Here is a 16534-nt window from a genome sequence, read left to right on the forward strand (position 1 = left end):
CATCAGGCAGGTAGGCATGGCTCTGGATCATGCCTGAGAGCTTATACATTTAAGACAACAGCCATGAGGCAGAGAGAGAGAGAGAGGAGAGAGAGAGAGAGAGAGAGAGAGAGAGAGAGAGAGAGAGAGAGAGAGAGAGAGAATGAGAGAGAGAGAATGAGAGAATGAGAGAATGAGAGAATGAGAGAATGAGAGAATGAGAATGAGCTGACTGGGAAACATTGGCTTTTGAAACTTCAAAACCCACCCCTAGTGGTAAACCTATTCCAGTAAGAGTCATGCCTCTAAATCTTTCCAAAACAGTTCCACTCACTGGTGACCAAATACTTAAATATATGAACCTATGGGGGCCATTCTCATTCAAATCACCAGATTCCACTCTCTGGCTACCATAGGTTTGCATTTAGTGCAATTTCAAAAGTCCCCATAGTCTTTCACAGTCCCCACAGTGTCTAAAGTCCACAGCCTTTTCTGAGACTCAAAACAATCTCTTAACTATAAGCCCTTGTAAAATCAAAACAAACAAACCACAAAACCCAATATACTTCTAACATACTATGGCACAGAAAAATATCATTATTCTGAAAGGGAGGAATGGGGCACAGTGAGAGAATATTGGATCAAAGTGTGATCGAAACCCAGCAGGGCAAATTCCAAATCCCGTAGCTTGGCCTCCAATGCCAAAGGGCTTAGATGGCTCCACGAGTCCAGATTTTCTGACTGCAACACCATTCTTCCTCCTCTTCTCTTCTCCAGGGAGTGCGAGCTGGGACTATGCATTTCCTTCTCTTTCTTCTTTTTAAAGATTAATTTATTCATTTTTAAATTATCTTTAATATTTTTTACAGTCCAGTCATTACCTCCCTGCCACCACCCCCATCCACCCTCGACAGTTCCTCATCCCATTCTTCCTCCCTCCCCCTGTCTCCAAGAGGATGTCTCCACCCTAACCCCCACCCCTCCAGGCCTCCCCACTCCCTAGGGCCTCAAATCTCTCTAGTGTTAGGTGCATCTTCTCTCACCTAGGCCAAACCTGGCAGTCCTCTGCTGTATATGTGTTAGGGGCCTCGTACCATCCAGGGTATGCTGCTTGGTTGGTGGGCTCAGTGTCTGAGAGTGAGACTTTGATATAGGAAGAAAGTAAAATCAATATATTAAATGCAGATCGTTAGGCATGTGACAGTACATTATAGGATTATTATTTATTTTTGAGACCTGTCATAAGTAAAAAAAATCTTTAACCTGCTGGTCATGGAAGCTCGGGTCTGTAATCCCAGCCCAGGAGGCTAAGGTGGGAGCATCATAAATCCGAGGTTAGCCTGAGCTAATAATGAGACTATGTCTCAAAAAAGCAAAAGGCAAAACCAAAGAATGGCAACAACAAAACTATGGCTCTTTAAAATTCGTAACTTAGAAAGAAGAAAAACCCCACACATATTATTATTATTATTATTATTATTATTATTATTATTATTATTATTATTATCTTAAATAGCCTGTTAATTGTATTTAGCTATATAATTTTTAAAATTAGTTTTCAGGCATCATGTAACCATAGCTTAAAATATGAAAATAGAGCATGAGGAAAAAAAAAATCTCATTTTTTACTTTTACCCGGATCTGTGAGCAGACTATATTGTCAGTTTCACTGTTATATTTCTAAAGACCAAAAATTATTCTTTAAAATAATGAAGAAAAAAACAAAGCAAAGGCCTTTCTTGCTGACCTCCTGGTTGTGTCAGGTGGAAAGCTGTCCCTTCCATCTTCTTCTCACAGGACCTCTTGTCTTGAGTTCACGTGAGAGGCCCTTCCTCTTGAGGTTTCATTGGGGAAACGCTAGCTGGCCACTCCTACTTTCCACGCTGTGGAACTTCAGAAGGAAACATGCTTCTCTGATGGAGTGCTCTTGCTCTTGAACTGCCGAGAGGGCTTGCTTGCTTCCTGGAGGGTTAACTATCACAGAGCGTGACTGAGTGGATGTCCCCAGTTGTCTTACAGTGCACGCTCTTAAGTAGGTTATAGAATTTGCAGTAGTGGCTCCTAGAAACTTCTGTGATGTGTTTAGAGTCAGGATTGAGCCAGGCTGCTTTCCAAAGCCTCATGTGTCCACATGACAGTCTCTGGTTCTGACCCACTGTCATAGACATATTCCAGACACTCCCATACCCAGCCCCACACTTCTTTGATTTGGAATTTGACTGATATATTTAAGTGCTGAGTGTGTGCTTACTGCTGAATTTATAACAATTTTAACAGATTATAACAATCTGCAGTAAGATCATTTCCTGTTTTGTTAAGTAAGATCATTTGCTCTGATCTGTAACTGTAGATTATCTATGGTCTATTAAGAAATCAGTATAAAGCTAACCTATTTGTAATGACCTTCTATCGGACATGCCTGTTTTCCAGAATAATTTTGAAGAGGAAGATATGGACATTAAAAACAGCGTAACGCAGGGAGACAAACTACGTGCCTTAAAAAGCCAGAGGCAGCCCCGCTCCTCACCATCCTGTGCATTTAGGTAAGGTCACGGTTGAACCTTTCAGTTCGTAGAGTGCTATTTGTAGGTAACATGTTTCTTCTTCACTTCAGAGTATCATTCTACAAATGCCGAGTTTACCTGTGTTTTCTGACACATGGCTCTTTTGCCCCCACCCCCAGCTGTTACGAGTTTCGTGCTTAACCGCTGTCAAAGTAGCTACACTTTAGATACTTAGGAAAGCAGTTGTTACATCTCCTCTGGAATTCTGCCTGGAGCTGCCGAGCAGTTATTTCTGGTTCTCTGTTCTAAATTCTATCTGGAGTTTTACAAGAGGGTTTCTGGTGCTCTGGCGGGTCCTCACAGGTGTGCCAGGGTTTGTATGGAAGCCAGAGTGTGAGGAAAAGAAAGGTTTGGGCCAAGTTTTGGTGTATTCCACTACCTGACCTCATCTTTGATTTTTGAGGATTGCATAAGTGATTCCTCCATGTGTCTGAGAAATTATAAGTCATCTTGCATTTGAAGTTTGAGATTACTCAACAAAATCAGTGCTGGGAGTGGACATCTGACTACTGGAGTTGAAACCCTGTGATTATTCATATAGGGTTGAAAACAAAAACAATCTTATAAGGGTGGAAGGTTATATCGTGACAGTGGTTCTCAACCTGTCCGTCATGACCCCTTGGGTGACCCTCTCACAGGGGTCCCATATCAGATATCCTGCATATGATTCACAACAGTGACAAAATTATTATACTGGAGAGGCAACAAAAATAATTGTATGATTGGGGGAGGGGGAGCTACCATAACATAAAGAACTGTGTTAACGGGTCACAGCATTAGGAAGGTTGAGAGCCATTGTATTGAAAGAAAGTATAACTTAGCAAATGCATATGCAAAGGGACCAATCTTTCCTGTACAAATCTCAGAAGCCATGTTTAGATGCGAATTTTCTTTTGAATTCTCTGATGTTCCAAATCAGTTTCCACAATACCGTCATGGCATTATCAGCAAACCCTTCTGTACTGAGCTGTCTTTTTGTGTAAAAGTGAGATGCTATAAGTAACATTCATAGTGAAGCATAATGCTGCCTGCTGGTGTTGGGATACAGTCTGTAAAGTGGGCGAGCGCCCATATCCACCCAGCAAGGTCTTTCTCTTTACACCATATCCACCCAGCAAGGTCTAACATCTTTACAAATGCTGCATGTGGTCTTTGTTTAACTGTGGGGACCTGGTGATACCTGAGCTCTTGTCATCTTCTGTTTTCGCAGGTCAGATGATATGAAAGGACACCAAAGGGCAGTGGCCCAGACTTTCAGGTACTGTCCACATTAGCCGCTGTCAATATATATGACTTTTTAGACATGCCTACCAAGAATCAGACTCCATGAAAATAAATATAACTACAGCTTCCTCTGTTCACTCACTGATTTTGGTAGCCGGGATAAACCTGGGCTTTGTATACTATCACTGAGAACCCCTTCCTAGTTTACAGCATTTCAAATCCTCTTTCTTCCTGATGGTTAAAAGATTCCCCATCCCCCACCCCAGGACCTTTTTCTACGTAGCTCTTGCTATCCTGGAACTCACTATGTAGACCAGGCTGGCCTTGAACTCACAGAGATCAGCCTGCACCTGCCTCCCAAATGCCAATTAAAAACCTCCTGGCTTAAACTTTAAGATGATTATTTATTTTTCTTTTATTTATGTGTGAGGATGTTTCGCCTGCATGCGTATGTGTACACGTTGTATGTGTGCCTGGTGCTTGTTGAAGGTATTGGATCTCTTAGACCTGGAGTTACAAACAGTTGTGAGCTGCCATGTGGGTGCTGAGACCCAAACCTGGATCCTCTGCAGGGGCAGCCAGTGGTCTTAACTACCGAGTCTTCTTCTCCAAATCAACTACATTAAACTACATTAAAAAATTTATTTATTTTATGCATATGAATACACTGTCGCTGTCTCCAGACACACCAGAAGAGGGCATCAGATCCCATTTCAGATGGTTGTGAGCCACCATGTGGTTGCTGGGAGTTGAACTCAGGACCTCTGGAAGAGCAGTTGGTGCTCTTAACCGCTTAGCCATCTCCCCAGTCCCAAACTACATTTTTTTTTTTTTTTTTTTTGGAGCTGGGGACCGAACCCAGGGCCTTGCGCTTCCTAGGCAAGCGCTCTACCACTGAGCTAAATCCCCAACCCCCCAAACTACATTTTTAATGCTTACTGTTGAAAGAACATTTTCTGTCCTTCCCTCAGATTATGTGTAGTGGTTATGACCTCTAGGCCCTTTGAGCCTCCAACACCTTCTGGTCTTTAGTAAACTCCAAAGGGCTTTGCAAGTTTCTTTTCAACCCAGAGACTGATTCTGATCTCTTCCCGTTTGTTATCGCTCTTTACTCTCTATTTTTTTGTTTGTTCATCTCTGTGTAGTTTTTTTTCCTTTTTGTATTATTCATGAGAAGAGGAAATATTAGTGCTCCTCTCTTGAAGAAAAGTGCTTTGATCCTCCTGAAGTGGTACAGGGACACTGGTATTACCCGGATCCATTGTGGCACCTGCTGAGAACACTAAAAGTGATTGACTAGTTAGTATTGTTGACAAAACAGGATGAAGAACCTGCCATTTTCTCCTGGAGGAGAAAATTCTAACCACAGTGCTGTTTAGTGGGTAGCTCCGGGTTTCTCCAAAGCCGAGTCACTTCCCTGTATAATCTTGCTTTAGGGGAAGATGTGGCACAAACAGTGCTTAGGGAGATGAATGACAAAGAAACGGGTGGGGCAGACAAGGCTGTCTGCAGTAGATGGAAAGCAAGGACAGTCCAGCTTCAGCACAGAATTTTCCTAGGGCAAATGACATTTGGTATTAAAGCTGTGACAGAGCCCTGGCTCTCCTCAGTGGAGCCAGTTTCCCCCGAGTATCCACAGGGAACCTGATGATGGAGCAGCCGCTGAGCCCTTCAGAGTGGAAATGAGAGACAAGTCTTTGCTCTCAAAGAGTTTACAGTGGGTTATGGAAATAGGCAAAAAACAAGAAGATGAGGTACAGTATAGGAGCGGTAATGTGCTGGGAGAGTAACCATTGAAACGCTTGCTGATCCTGCTTGGGAATTCAGGAAAGCCTCCTTGTGGGAGGAAACAACCAAATGGTCCATTAAGGCACAGATGGGAAGCTTGAGATGGGGGGCTGGGGTGTGGGGCAAGAGAGAAGAGGATGCCCCGCAGGAGAAAAAGGATAAACAAACTACCCAAAGGGGTGAGTGCCCTCTAGTCAGAGAATCCACAGCTAGACTAGCATGTCAAGTCAACTTTGCTGCTCGCTTAACGGGACAAAAACAATGGCTACAGTTGCACAAAGAGATGATAGATGGTCTTTCTCCTCACCTGGGTGTACAGACAGGTGAGAAACAACTAAAATGAATAGGGAGGCTTGAGGTCATTATGCTCTTGACTATGTGGGTTTAATCTTGTATCTTGTAGCTAGTAGGACCCACTCAGAGAAGCAAGTGCCAGATTTTAGAAGCCTTTTTTAATATATATATATATATATATATATATATATATATATATATATATAAAGCTAAGTCAAGGGTTTTGAGCTAGATTTTGTGGAGATGGAAGAGAGGTTAAATGGTTTGAATAGTGAAGTATCAGATGTTTCAGATTTCATCAGAGGGAAAGAAAACAAGAGGATGAAAATAATGACGGCCTTACGTAGCACAATCGGAAGCTGGACGGAAGGAGGGGATCTGAACGGAACGTTCCCATTCTTTTCATGTCTTTTAGGGCATCGAGCATTCATAATTTACCTTATCACCGTCCATTGCTGGATATTTTAGGTAGCGCAACTTTAGTGTGACACTCTGTCCCTTTTTCCCCCCACCAAGATTAAGTTCTTCACCACAACCAACAGTGCCGACTGTGAAGACCCCCAAAGTGTGTTTGTCCCCTTCAGTGACAGCCAAAAGGATAAGCAGAGGTTCTCTGTCTTCAGGAGCAAACATAAGAAGGTAATTCTTCTACCTCTTCCAGGGCCCCAGCCTGAGGTAAGAAAGGTCTACCGCGGGCCAGGCATCCGGCTGCGGATCTATGAGAGGAGGGTTGCCGGGAAGAACTAGAGAAGCCCCAAGAACCCACTCTATTTCTGGGGCTTCTTGTCCTACCTCCTTGGCAGGGGTAAGGCTATAGAGGGTCTGGTTAGACAGTGACTCTCCGTTTTGCTTTATGGGATGCAGATGCAGTCAGGCATACAGAGATCCACAGTCCCGTTCCTCACCCAGAGTGTACAGTGGGACCAACTCAGCTGGTAGAGATGCTGGGTGTCAGCATAGGCTAGAATACGTCTGGGGCTAAATCTGGGCTTAATTCTGCTCGCAGACTCTCCCTATAGTTAGTTACTTATTGCTTCTGGAAGATACAGTTCTCGAATGTTCTATTTAAGACCAGTCAGTGTTAAGCCAGTCTCCTGGGTCACTGTTAACTGCTTTTGACCAAGGAGCTTGACATGTATAAATAAGACCGTGAATGTTATCGCCACCAAGAGTGATGAAGCCCTTTAGTCATCTGTTTGGATCAGAACCATCTCCTTTGCAATGCTGCGATTCCGTGCTTACATATAGGAGTATACATTGTTGTCTCTTTTTTTCCCCTTCCCACCTGTGTTTTCTCTCAGCTTCTCCATAAATTCCCGGCTAGCCAATTCCCTGGGGAACTTGAACGCTGGGACAGAAGAAACTGAGAACAAAAAGACCACATCACCCATCAAGGCTGCTTTCATAGCCAGCCCGTTCACCAGCTTCTTGAATGGCAGCACCCAGACACCTGGCAGAAACTACCCTGAGCTCAACAACAATCAGTACACCAGAAGCAGCAACAGCAGCAGCGGCAGCAGCCTTGGGGGCAACCTGAACAGCTCTCCAAGCGCCAAGCCCGAGGAGCATAACACCATCCTTAGACCTTCCTTCTCGGGGGCGCTCTCCTCCTCCTCAGTGAGATTCCTGAGCCGTTCTATACCTGTAAGTTCACAGACACCACCTCTCAGTCCTCAGAGCCCTGAATGCAACTTCTGTACCTTGCCTTCCCAGCCCAGGCTGCCATCAAAGAAACTGAATAGTGCCAAGGAAACCTTCTGATCGACACTTTCCCTCTGTGCGGTGCAACTGTCCATGTGCTACATTCTGCTGGCTCCTCTTCAAGTAAATGCCGAGTTTCAACTGGGTTTTCTTCCTTCCTTTTTTCCCGTCCCCCATCCTTCTGCTGAAATGCAGGGACGTGGGGGGGTTCCTTAAAAGGGAGACAGCTTTCATTCCATCGATCACGGACCTGTAGGCTTTGGTTATTTTTCAGTTAAGTTCTTAATACGAGGTACCAGGCCAGACGGGATCCCATAGCATTTGCTTTGCTTGGAGTGGTGTGTTGAGAGTGATGGCTTCCCTACTCCTCAGATCAGGATTGGGGTAAACAAATGTGGGAAGCCCTATAGGAACAGCACTCTTCCCACAGCTGAGCACCAGGCCTTCTGCAGGGAGCTGACCCCACTATTCATGAATGTGGCAAACGAAGGTGTTAATAAGAGAACATCAGAGGTCAGAGAGGTGGGTAGGTCCCTGGACTTCCAGGGTGCGAGCAGGTAGAGTCTCTAGGAAGACATTTACAATTAGCCACCTCTCTTCTAGGGACAAGTGAGAGCTGCAAACGATTTTTGTCAAAGAGATCTTTATCTAGTCACCAGGCTCCTATTTAATAGCCTTGTTGGAGTGAAAATCGATTGGACAAGTCTCCACTACGAATTTAATATTTGGATTGTGTCAAACTGAAATCCGTTTCACTTGAGAGGGGAAAGGCCAAGTAGAAGTTTATACAATGTATCAGGAGGTGTGATGTGGGCAGGTCTGTTACTCTCTTGCAGGAGCAAGCCTGGCTCCCTGGGGTGTGTGTGTGTGTGTGTGTGTGTGTGTCTACATTTGCTGCCCATACTGCTCTTCAGGCATTTGCTCAGCCAATCATCAGGACAAGACAGCGCTCTACAGGGGCAGTGAGCTGTGGAAGAGAAGTGCAGAGCTTGTGGCCCATTAGTAAAATACAGCCCCATGATTAGTCCATGTTGGGACCCAGTTTCCTTAGCCTGTATGAGTAAGAATGTAGTGCGTGTGTTTGGATGTGTATGTATTTGTGTGTGCATGTGAGGGTTTGCATATATGTGTGCGTTTATGTGTACGTGTTTGTATCTATGTGTTTGCAAGTTCGTTTGTGTACATGTGTGTGCATGTGTGTTTGTGTTTGTATCTGTGTATATATGTTTGCATATGTATTTGTGTGTGTGTGTATGTGTGTGAGTGTGTGTGTGCCTGATCTTGTGTTTGTGTTTTCATATCTAGGCTCTCTGGACTCATTTGTATTACAAGCTTCTTTTCAAAAATTGATTTTTCTATAGTCCATATGCAATCCTTTCCCTAAGAGGAATTCTAGTGTGTATAATTTTCTAGTGTGTATGATTTTATGTCTATGAAAAAATTCAGTTATTTAAAATTTTAACCTTTATGCTTATTTCATTATGGACAGGTGTTTTGCCTATATGTATGTATCTGTGCACCATGTGCATGTATGTAGTGCCTATAGAGGCCAGAAGAGGACATCTCTAGATTTTGTTATAGACCAGGGTTCCAGTTAACCTCTGGCCCATTCTTTGAGCTGATTCTGATCAGATTCTAATCCCTTTAGACACACTGAGGAGATCTGTATCGTAAGTGCAGAAATCCACAAGACTGTGTGGGATTCATGGGTAGGAGCTAGATGGGAAAAGGCAGTGTATTTAAACTTTCGCAACTGTGCTGATGCAGCCAGCACATTACAGAGTGAACTGAGTTCATCCAATATGTTCATAAATTGTTTTGTGGATCAGCCTCTTTTTTTAGAACTGACTATGGATCTTTTTATTTCCAGGAAAAGTGTTATATAAATAATGATACAAACAGCTCGTGGATTACACTGCCAAACGCTGCTGCCATGCTCCTTGAAAGTTCGATGCTAGAAGCATCAGGAAATTGTCAATTTCTTCCCTTCTGGGATCTCTGTTTAGGAGGGATAAGTGAGACCCCCATTCTTCTCTTCTAATTAGAGCTCCCCCTGCCGGGGAGGGGATTCTTTGCACAGTAGAAATCCCTCCTGCACCCCATGGTGTTTACACAGTGAACTTTGGCCTCATTCAGGGCTCTGTTGCTTTTTCTCACCCTTTCCCTCTTTGGCCAGAGTAGGGTAATTTTCCAGTAATTTATTATAAAATGTGGGGGTTGAGTTGCCAACTCCCTCCACCTCTTTTGCAGAGAAAGGCATTTATGATTAGAGTAGGCAGTATGGCTACCCTTTCTTCTCTTTCACCCTGAGAGAAAAGCAGATCTCCTGTGCAGACCTCTGTTCTTTATCTTTGTCTCTGAAGCGTTCTGGGACCTCCCATGACATGGAGGCTTAAATTCTTTCCCCGATGAGCAGCTGGCAGGAAGTTTAAATGAAGATGGAGGTCCCCACTTCCTGTGGAGATAAGTACAGGTTTGGGAACAGGACAGTGCAGGACCCCAGAACAAGCGGGACAAACTCATTCAACAGAAACATTTTAGGGGAAGTAAACCATTCGCCTATGTAAACACAAGGACCTGGGATCAGACCCTTAGAACCACCATAAAGGCTGAATGCTTTGGTGCACATCTGTAATCTCAGTGCTTCTGGGGTGAGATGGGAGGCAGAGACAGGAGACTTTCCAAAAGCGAGCAGGCCTATATATCCCAGTGACATACCACAAAAAGAGTACATCCCCCAAAATGGTGGAAGGTGAGGACAACACCCAAGGTTGTCCTCTGACTACACACACACACACACACACACACACACACACACACACACACACCATCACAGGTAACACCTCCCCTCCCATCACACACACACACACACACACACACACACACACACACACACACACACACACACACACAACCTACTTTGAACTTCCTAGGTAAGAAAATGAAGTCTGAGCAGAATATCCTCCCTGTACCCTTAAGAAAGACCCAGAAGCTCTCGGAGGATTGTGTGGGGGATGGGTGTTTAGAGGGAGCCTAATATTTTAAAAGCTACAATTAGCAGCTCGTTTGAAAGCTGCAATTGCTCTCTCACTTTTTGCTGCAGCTCAGCCCCCAGAAAAATGTAAAAATGATTTCCTCGTTCTGTCATTAGCTGCTTTAACACAGAAAACAGGAATAAATGTTAAGGAATCCTTGCGGCTGTGGCAGAGTGCTAATAGTCAGATTTTATTTTCATTATCTTGGCCTATTGGGTTAGCCTTGTCTCCACTGTCCAGAGCAAAAGCATGGGGTTGCACTTTGGGTGACCCCCCTCAGCCCTTTCTGTAGAAACCGGTTTGCTTCCTGACTGAGAAGTTCTCAAGTGCTTAAGGAACGGGGGACATGTGATGAGGGCGTGGGTGGGGTGGAAGTGTTTTATTAAGTTGAAATTGCTTGTGGTAACTGTCTTGAATATTTGCTATGTTATATTTTTAATGACATTTTCAGTGAACTGCGAGTCATCACCCTGTCCTTACCTGACCCCAAGTCTTTGTTGGGGACTGATGTTTTTCCCTGTAAGCTGTTCTGTATCCCACTTTGGTCTTTCGTGTAGCACTTCTCAGTACCATGGATTTCATTGTCCTGTGGTAGGCTCTAAGCACTGTGGGAGCAGAGATGGTACCCTCATTGCCATGGTTACACGCCTGGATCCTGTTATACAGTAGGCACTCCGCAGGTGTATGTTGGCTGGATAAAAAGATGGATGGATGTTTAAATGGAAAGGTATGGTAAGAATGATTACTTTTCTTTTGTATATAAAAATCTCGAGGGGCAAAGAGATTAACGTTTTTTGGCCAAGATTTTCCTAAAAACAGATAAGAGAATCATAATTGGAACCTAGAGCATTGTGAATCCAAAAGACATAGTATTTTGATGGCTTTATGTTGCATATGTACTGTTACAGCAGATACATACATATAAAATATATATATATACATATGCATATACATACATATATATGTATACACACACACATATATATATGTGTGTGTGTGATAGATATTTAAACAATCCCCCCCACTCCTTTTCCCTAATGGGGCAAGGAAGCTGTGAGGTAAGGTTAATGTCTTAGTCATTTGGGTTTTGTGGGATGAATAGGAGCCTGCAAGCAATCCTGGTGAAGGCCAGACGCTGGAGAATGGCTGTTTTATACAGTAGCAAAAGTAAGAACAAAGTTGCTTTAGTACTGTGGTTGAGTTCCCAGGTTCTAAAAACAAGTTGACCTGACTTGGAATTCTGCTTCTGACACTTCCTTTTATGGAGGTATTTGTCAACTTTTTAACTTCTTTGAGCCTCGGGGAACCAATGTAATTATAACGCTCAGAAGGAAATCGAATTTTCTTGTTTGTGTGAGGCTTACACAATATTACTGGAATTTTTAAGATACAGAAACATGTCTGTGGCTTTGAGAATGACTGGTGATTTACAGAGTGTTGAAGTTGATGTCATGATGTCCATTGTAATAGAATGGTTATGGTGTTTGGTTGACAAAAAACGACATGAAGGATTGTGCAACTGCTTACCAACAGTGCTTGGTGGCTGCCAGCTACTGTTGCTGTTAATAGCTGTGAGTATTCCCAGGACAGCTGAAGGACTGCATAGCAAAGAGCAGGCTGGGAGGTGACACTGAAGCCAAAGGGAAGAGAAGTAGAGAAGGAGCCGTGAGGGACTTTAAAGCAAGAGCAACCAGCAGGGATGATTTGGTTGGAAAACTAATTTTTTAATATTATAGTAATTCTTCTATTTTTATTATTAGTTATTGTACTTGTTTACATTTCAGATGTAGTTCCCCTTTTGAGAATAAAAGATTTACTTCTCTTTTGTGAGATAATCATAGCTATGTATCCCTGGCTGGCCTGGAACTCATTTGTCCCTGCCTTCTGAGTGCTTGGATCATGGTGCCCGTGCCACCATGATTAGATAAATGATTAACTTTTTAGTGTATAAAATAATGGGTGTTGTTGTGACATTTTATATGTCTGCTGTTGTGCTTTGTTCATATTCATACCCTGAACAAGCTCCTTTGTACCAGTCCTCCTCTTCCCTCCTCCCTCTTCCCTCCTCCTCCTCCCTCCTCCCTCTTCCCTCCTCCTCCTCCCTCCCCCCCCCCCCCTCCTTCCCCCCCCCCCCCTCCCCCCCCCCCCCCCCCCCCCTCCTCCCCCCCCCCCCCCCCCCCTTCCCTCCTCCCCCCCCCTCCCCCTCCTCCTCCTCCCCCCCCCCCCTCCTTTCCCTCCCCTTCCCCCTCTCCCCCCCCCATCCCCTCCCCTCCTCCTCCTCCCCCTCCCCCTCCCTCTCCTCCCACCCCTGCTTCTTCTCCTTTCAAGTAGTCCCTCTGCTCTCATGCAGTGCATGCGTGCATCCGTGTGTGTGTGTGTGTGTGTGTGTAGAAACATGATTTGTGCTTTTCCTGCTTTACCTTCTCCTGTCCCTTCCTCCTCCTTCCCAGCAATTCTCTGCCTCCCTCTAAACAGTTTCCTCTTCTAAGTCCGTGTCACACACGTACATATTGAAATCTAGATTCTGCATATGAGACAAAGCGTGACCTTCATCTTCAGTAACTTAGCCTAATTTGCTTACATGATCTCCAGTTCCGTCCATTTTCCTGAAAACGACATGTCCTCGTTCTTTATGTCTGAATAAAACTACATTGTGTATATTTACTACGTTTTCCTGATCCACTCACTGGACGGTGGGCACCATGCCTGGTTCTGTATCTTACCTGCTGTGAGTGATGTTGCAGTAAACACGGCGTGCAAGCATTTCTGTGTGGAGCCGATGTAGTGTCCTAGGAGTGGCGTAGCTGTGCCAGGTGGCAGGTCTACCAGTATCCATGGTGACTGCACTAATTCCATTCCCACTGTCCTAGTTTGATTTCTGCTGTTGTGATGAACGCCGGAGCCAGAAGCAACCTGGGCAGGGGAGGTTTGTCTCAGGTCGCACTTTCATCTCCTATCACTAAGGGATTTCAGTGTAGGATCTCAAAAGGGAAGGAACCTGGAGGCAGGAGCTGATGCAGAGGCCATGCAGGGGTGCTGCTTACTGGCTTGCTCCTCATGGCTTGCTCAGCCTGCTTTCTTGTAGAACCCGGGGCCACCAGCCCAGGAATACCACCATTCAGTGATCCGAGTCCTCGTATTGATCATCAATAAGAAAATGCACCACAGGCTGGTCCACAGGGGGAGCTGGTGGAGGCGTCTTCTCAATTGAGGTCCCGTCTTCCTAATAACTTAAGTTGGTGTGGAATTGACATCTAATGAGCCAGCACACCCACCATCAACATAGCCTCACCAACTTGTATTGTTTTTTGTTTTCTTCATGATAACCATTCTGACAGAGGTGAGACGTAATTTCTGTGCCGTTTGATGGACGTTTGCGAGATGGCTAAGGATGCGACCTGCCGTATGTGTTTGGTCATTTGTATTTCTTTTGAGAAATGGTCCGTGCTGTTCATTTTTCTGATGTATAACTGATAGATTTTTCTCCCTTTCTATAGGTTCTATTGTTTCTTTTTCCAGTGCAGAAGCTTTTAAATTTCATACAATTCCATTCATTAGTTTGGTTTTTCCTGAGCTAGTGAAGCCCCCACCCCCCGAAAGTTCTTAACTGTGCTATGATTTGGCAGAGATATTTCTGGCATCTGTGTGGAAGAGAGCTTTTGTGGAATATGTAGAAGCGGGGAGACCCATCAGAGAGAGCCCTTTCTGCTGTGCTTGGCGCCTGCCTCAGTAGGAGTCCTTGAGTAATACTGTATAGATTAAATAGATTCTGACTTTAAACACACATTTTAGCATTGATAATTCTAAATAATCCTATATAGTCAACAGTGTTAGCAGTTTCATTAATTCAAAAACAATATGCATGTTTAAATTAAAAGTTATTATTACTGTGTGCGCGCACACATGTGCCATAGATGTGCATGGTCAGAGGACAAGTCTTTCTCTTTTCTCCTTTCTCTGGGCTCTAGGATTGGGATTCAGGTTGTCACACTTGTGTGGAAACTGCTTTACCTATTGTGCCAACTCTCCTACCCCTTTATTTAGTTTTTTTTTTTTTCGTTTTTTTTTTTTTTTTTCTTTTTTTTTTTTTTTTTTCCGGGGCTGGGGACCAAACCCAGGACCTTGCGCTTCCTAGGCAAGCGCTCTACCACTGAGCCAAATCCCCAACCCCCTTATTTAGTTTTATAAATGAAAATTTAATCAGCTCAAGAAAAGTTATGGTCCTTAAACAGGCCCTCCCGCCTTTGTCATTTGCAATATTTGAGTATGAGATGCTGTAAAATAAAATGCTTTGTTAACTTAAAGAATGTGCATGTTCAGTTCCAAGATTTCAAGAGATCGTTCCTTCAGTGTGGGAGTTCCATTATTCCCACTTTGTGGGGACAGCCTTTTTGAAGAGGCAGCCGTGGCTGTTGGGCTCCTAGGTGTGTTCAGTCACCATTCCTGTAGTAGGAGCTTCTAGAAGGGGCACTGGGTGTCAACCAGTGAAACCATTTTGGTGGTTTTCCTGGAGTTGTAGCCTGCATTAGACTTTTCTGTTGTTTGCTCAAACCCCACTCTTCACATGTCTCAGGGGCACCATCCTGCAGGTGGTAAGGTCCACCAGTGACGGCACTCAGTGTTCTAGAATGTTCCCAGTATTCTTGGTTCTGTGATTTTCTCATTTCCTTTGTTGGGCTGATGTCTTTTATGGTCTCAAATCAGACTCTTTTAATTTGTATTTTAGAAGTGGCCGATGTTCCCACGAGGAGCCAGTTACTCCCCGCTGCATTTCTGCATCGTCACTTACCTGGTGTTGTCCCTAGACACTGTGGCCTTTCGAGTGGCCTCTGCATTCTGTTCTCACCCCCTCTTGGCTTCAGGGAGATATTTCTCGAAGCCCTTTGCTCTCTCCACCCATTTCTCCTCTTTAAAGATGTCTGTTATATTTCTGCTGTTTTTAGCAAAAAACTAATTTTGCTCACAGATTCCCTGTTTTTGGTTTGTATGCCTATCCATGGTGAGTATTTAGTACTTTGTTCTTATTGACATAAAGTGTTGCTATTCTGTACATGAACATCACTGTTTATGTATTGTCCATACATGACAAATTAACCTAATTTTAAGCTTCCTTTATATGGACATTTCATGAGCTTCTTGAAATTCAGGGTTTTTAACACGTTGCTCAGGCAGACAGAATAATGAAAACCTGAAAGACCTGCTTGGTTTCAAGTCAGAAGTCAAATGGAAAGGACTTTTCCACTTTTTCTTAGCCACCACTGCTGTCTCCTCCTCCTCCCTCTTTTACCCCCTCTCCTCCTCCTCTTCCTCCTCCCTCTCCTCCCACCTCCTCTTCCCTCCTCCTTTTCTTCCGCCCCTCAACCCCCTACTGACACAGGGTCTTACTTATGCTGCCCAACCTAACCCCAAACTGTGGATTTTCTGCTTTAGCCTCCCAAATGTTGGGATGGCTGCCCGGGCCACCATGCCTAGCTGGCCTTGACATTCTTAGACCTTGTTGAGTTTGACTGTGATCCCTAGGCTAGCACTCCTCCTTCCACTGAGGTGGGTTGGGCCGCCCTTTGTTAGAAAGATTCTGGATAAACAATCTGAGCAGCTGGTGTATCACGAGGTCCTTCTGTGTTCTACCATCAGGCAGAATATCAGTATACTCTAGAAATAGTCAATGCTTAACGTAAGGTTTGGAATGATAGGAAATTATTGATTCTATCCTTGTACAAAACCAGCGTGGTGAGAAGCCACTGAGTAATTGGTGAGTGTGTTAAAGCCCATTTCGTTGTTATTTCGGAGCACTGTTAGTGATGACAGGAATGGGCAGTTTAGAAGCCATGTGCTCCCAGGAAAGCCCTCCTACCTTTCAGTACCGTGTAATGGATTTTCCTGATTTCAGCTTGATGCCCACTCTCTGTTTTGAAAATAATGACCCCTTCCTCACATTAAATATGACAT

The 16534-nt window shown here is 44.2% G+C and overlaps 1 protein-coding gene across 3 annotated transcripts in view; it reads left to right on the forward strand.

Moving 5' to 3' along the window:
- Window positions 1-16534, forward strand: part of Cdc14a (cell division cycle 14A) — a 152688-nt gene that overhangs the window by 124129 nt on the left and 12025 nt on the right. For 2 of the 3 annotated variants that reach the window (XM_032897431.1, XM_032897433.1), the window contains 4 exons: window positions 2410-2522; window positions 3754-3801; window positions 6366-6488; window positions 7151-7691. In XM_032897431.1, coding sequence (XP_032753322.1) covers window positions 2410-2522; window positions 3754-3801; window positions 6366-6488; window positions 7151-7610 — 744 coding nt within the window. In that variant the 3' untranslated portion in view covers window positions 7611-7691. Of the gene's footprint in view, window positions 1-2409; window positions 2523-3753; window positions 3802-6365; window positions 6489-7150; window positions 7692-16534 lie in introns of those variants that run through there. The other variant, XM_032897432.1, reaches the window with a different exon arrangement.

This window comes from Rattus rattus, chromosome 3 (assembly GCF_011064425.1).
Source record: "Rattus rattus isolate New Zealand chromosome 3, Rrattus_CSIRO_v1, whole genome shotgun sequence".
Lineage (NCBI taxonomy): Eukaryota > Metazoa > Chordata > Mammalia > Rodentia > Muridae > Rattus > Rattus rattus.